This window comes from Raphanus sativus, chromosome 4 (genome assembly GCF_000801105.2).
Source record: "Raphanus sativus cultivar WK10039 chromosome 4, ASM80110v3, whole genome shotgun sequence".
NCBI classification, from domain to species: Eukaryota; Viridiplantae; Streptophyta; class Magnoliopsida; order Brassicales; family Brassicaceae; genus Raphanus; species Raphanus sativus.
This window is the reverse complement of record NC_079514.1, coordinates 26,206,548-26,208,475: the sequence shown is the minus strand read 5'-3', so window position 1 is coordinate 26,208,475 and position 1,928 is coordinate 26,206,548. Positions and strand designations below refer to the sequence as shown.

At 38.6% G+C, this 1,928-nt stretch overlaps 1 protein-coding gene across 1 annotated transcript; it reads right to left on the bottom strand.

The window, feature by feature from the left end:
- Positions 1-1,192: 1,192 nt before the first annotated feature.
- On the bottom strand, positions 1,193-1,707 carry LOC130511241 (uncharacterized protein At4g04775-like). Its single transcript, XM_057008146.1, has 2 exons — positions 1,513-1,707; positions 1,193-1,423 (listed from the first exon to the last, which is right to left on the bottom strand). The coding sequence occupies exons 1-2, from the start codon at positions 1,705-1,707 to the stop codon at positions 1,193-1,195; spliced, it is 426 nt and encodes a 141-aa protein (XP_056864126.1).
- Positions 1,708-1,928: the final 221 nt, after the last annotated feature.

Here is a 1,928-nt window from a genome sequence, read left to right as displayed (position 1 = left end):
CTAACTGTTACGCCCGACACACAAGTCCGCACCATCGAGCCTCTGAACAATCGGCTCTTCATGGAGTTCATGAACATCCATGCAATCCCTCACTTGTCCTACAGGGAACAAAACTATCCCATAGGTATGAGTTCTGCTAACATATGTAGATCTTGGTAATCGCAACATTGTTTAGTTGAGTAACTATGTAGATGTAAGTGAAACTAAGTGAAACGAACATTGTTTAGTTGAGTAACTATGTATATGTAAGTGAAACGAACTGATTTAGTTGAGTAACACTTATATGGTAGATACAATGGGAGTGGTCTTCGATACGGAAGCCCATTTTGATGACCCTACAAGACCAAGGATGGTGTTCTACATAAGGGACAACATGTAAGTAGAAAGTAACATATTATCCAAGATAAATTTATCTATATTGTAACTGACACACCTTCTCTCAATAGTGACAGCCAGATAAAATGTGTGATAACTGGCAAGCAGGCCTATGCCTTCTGGGATGGTCTTAAAAACAGGAGAGGACAGGTGATTGTGGCCCTTAAGATGTGGAGGGTCCGCCATTGTTGGAGTAAGTGTAGTTTCTGTGTCTACTTTTAAATGTGATAGTTGAGTTAAACGTTTACTAAAGTCATTATTTATACAGATATTATTGGTCCTGCTGATCTATGGCTTGAGACCGAAGATGGACTGTCGGACTTCAGGTTCAATCCGCCTTTGTCCGAGGTTGAGTACTTCAGGCAGTCTCTAATAAACAGCGACCCTTATGTTAATAAATATGGAGTTGAAGGTCTTGTGTAAATTAGGTCTTGTGTAAGAGTATTCCTTGTGTAAATCTTGTATTAACTTCTGGTTTCTCTAAAAAATTGTATTAACTTCTGGTTTCACATAACTTTCACTTAAGTTTCACTTAATCAATTGTTCCAACTTCTAGTTTCACTTACGTTTCACTTAAGTTTCACTTAATCAATTTTTCCAACTTCTGGTTTCACTTAAGTTTCACTTAATCAATTGTTCCAACTTCTAGTTTCACTTACGTTTCACTTAAGTTTCACTTAAGTTTCACTTAATCAATTGTTCGGCTTTTCGTATAAATAGTCAGATTTTGTGTTAGTTTCACTTTTTCAATGGTCTGACATCGTAAAAATAATAGAAACTTTATCCAACTTCGCAGAACTAAGGAGAAAATACATAGTTACTTGTACATCATAATACCGGCTACAACTACAACTACGACACTGATGCCGACAATAACAGGGACACAACCTCCTGATATCTTAGGCATTAATGTCGGACGTTCGCTCCTTATTGTTGCCTTGAGCAATTGAACTTCTTGTTCTAGGATTCGAACTTGGTTGTGCAACTGTCGAATCTCATCGGTGAAAGCTTCATCTACCCATTTGAAGAAGTGGTCGTCGTTCTCCAGCTACAACATTAGATCGAATACTCCATTAGATCCGACACATTATGTAAAAATAAAAAAAAAACGTGAAGCTTAAGAGACACCGATAATACCCTAAGTGAAGCCGCATAGAGACACCGATAATACCGACGGTATGGATTTGGCCGGGATTTGGATATTAGCTCGACGATTCTCTCCCCGCACGAACAATTTCTAGGTATTCCCCCAGTTCTTGCTCGTTCCAGACCACTGGTAATGGTAATATCTCCAGTCATGGACGATGAAGCGGACGTTATTGGGTTGGACATTATCTTTTCTGACGGAGAGGGAAAGGAGACGATTATTCGATTGAGCAGAAGAGAGATGGAAGAGAGAGAAAATTGAAGATGAAAATGGGGAAAATCTAAAAAAAAAAGTCTTTAATACGATTTTGGGATTTTAGCAAATTGGGAAGAGGGAAATTCAAAATTCGCAGAGCTGGGCGGAAAAAATTTTGCACAGGTTTTTTCGTGGTCTAAGTTTCACCAAG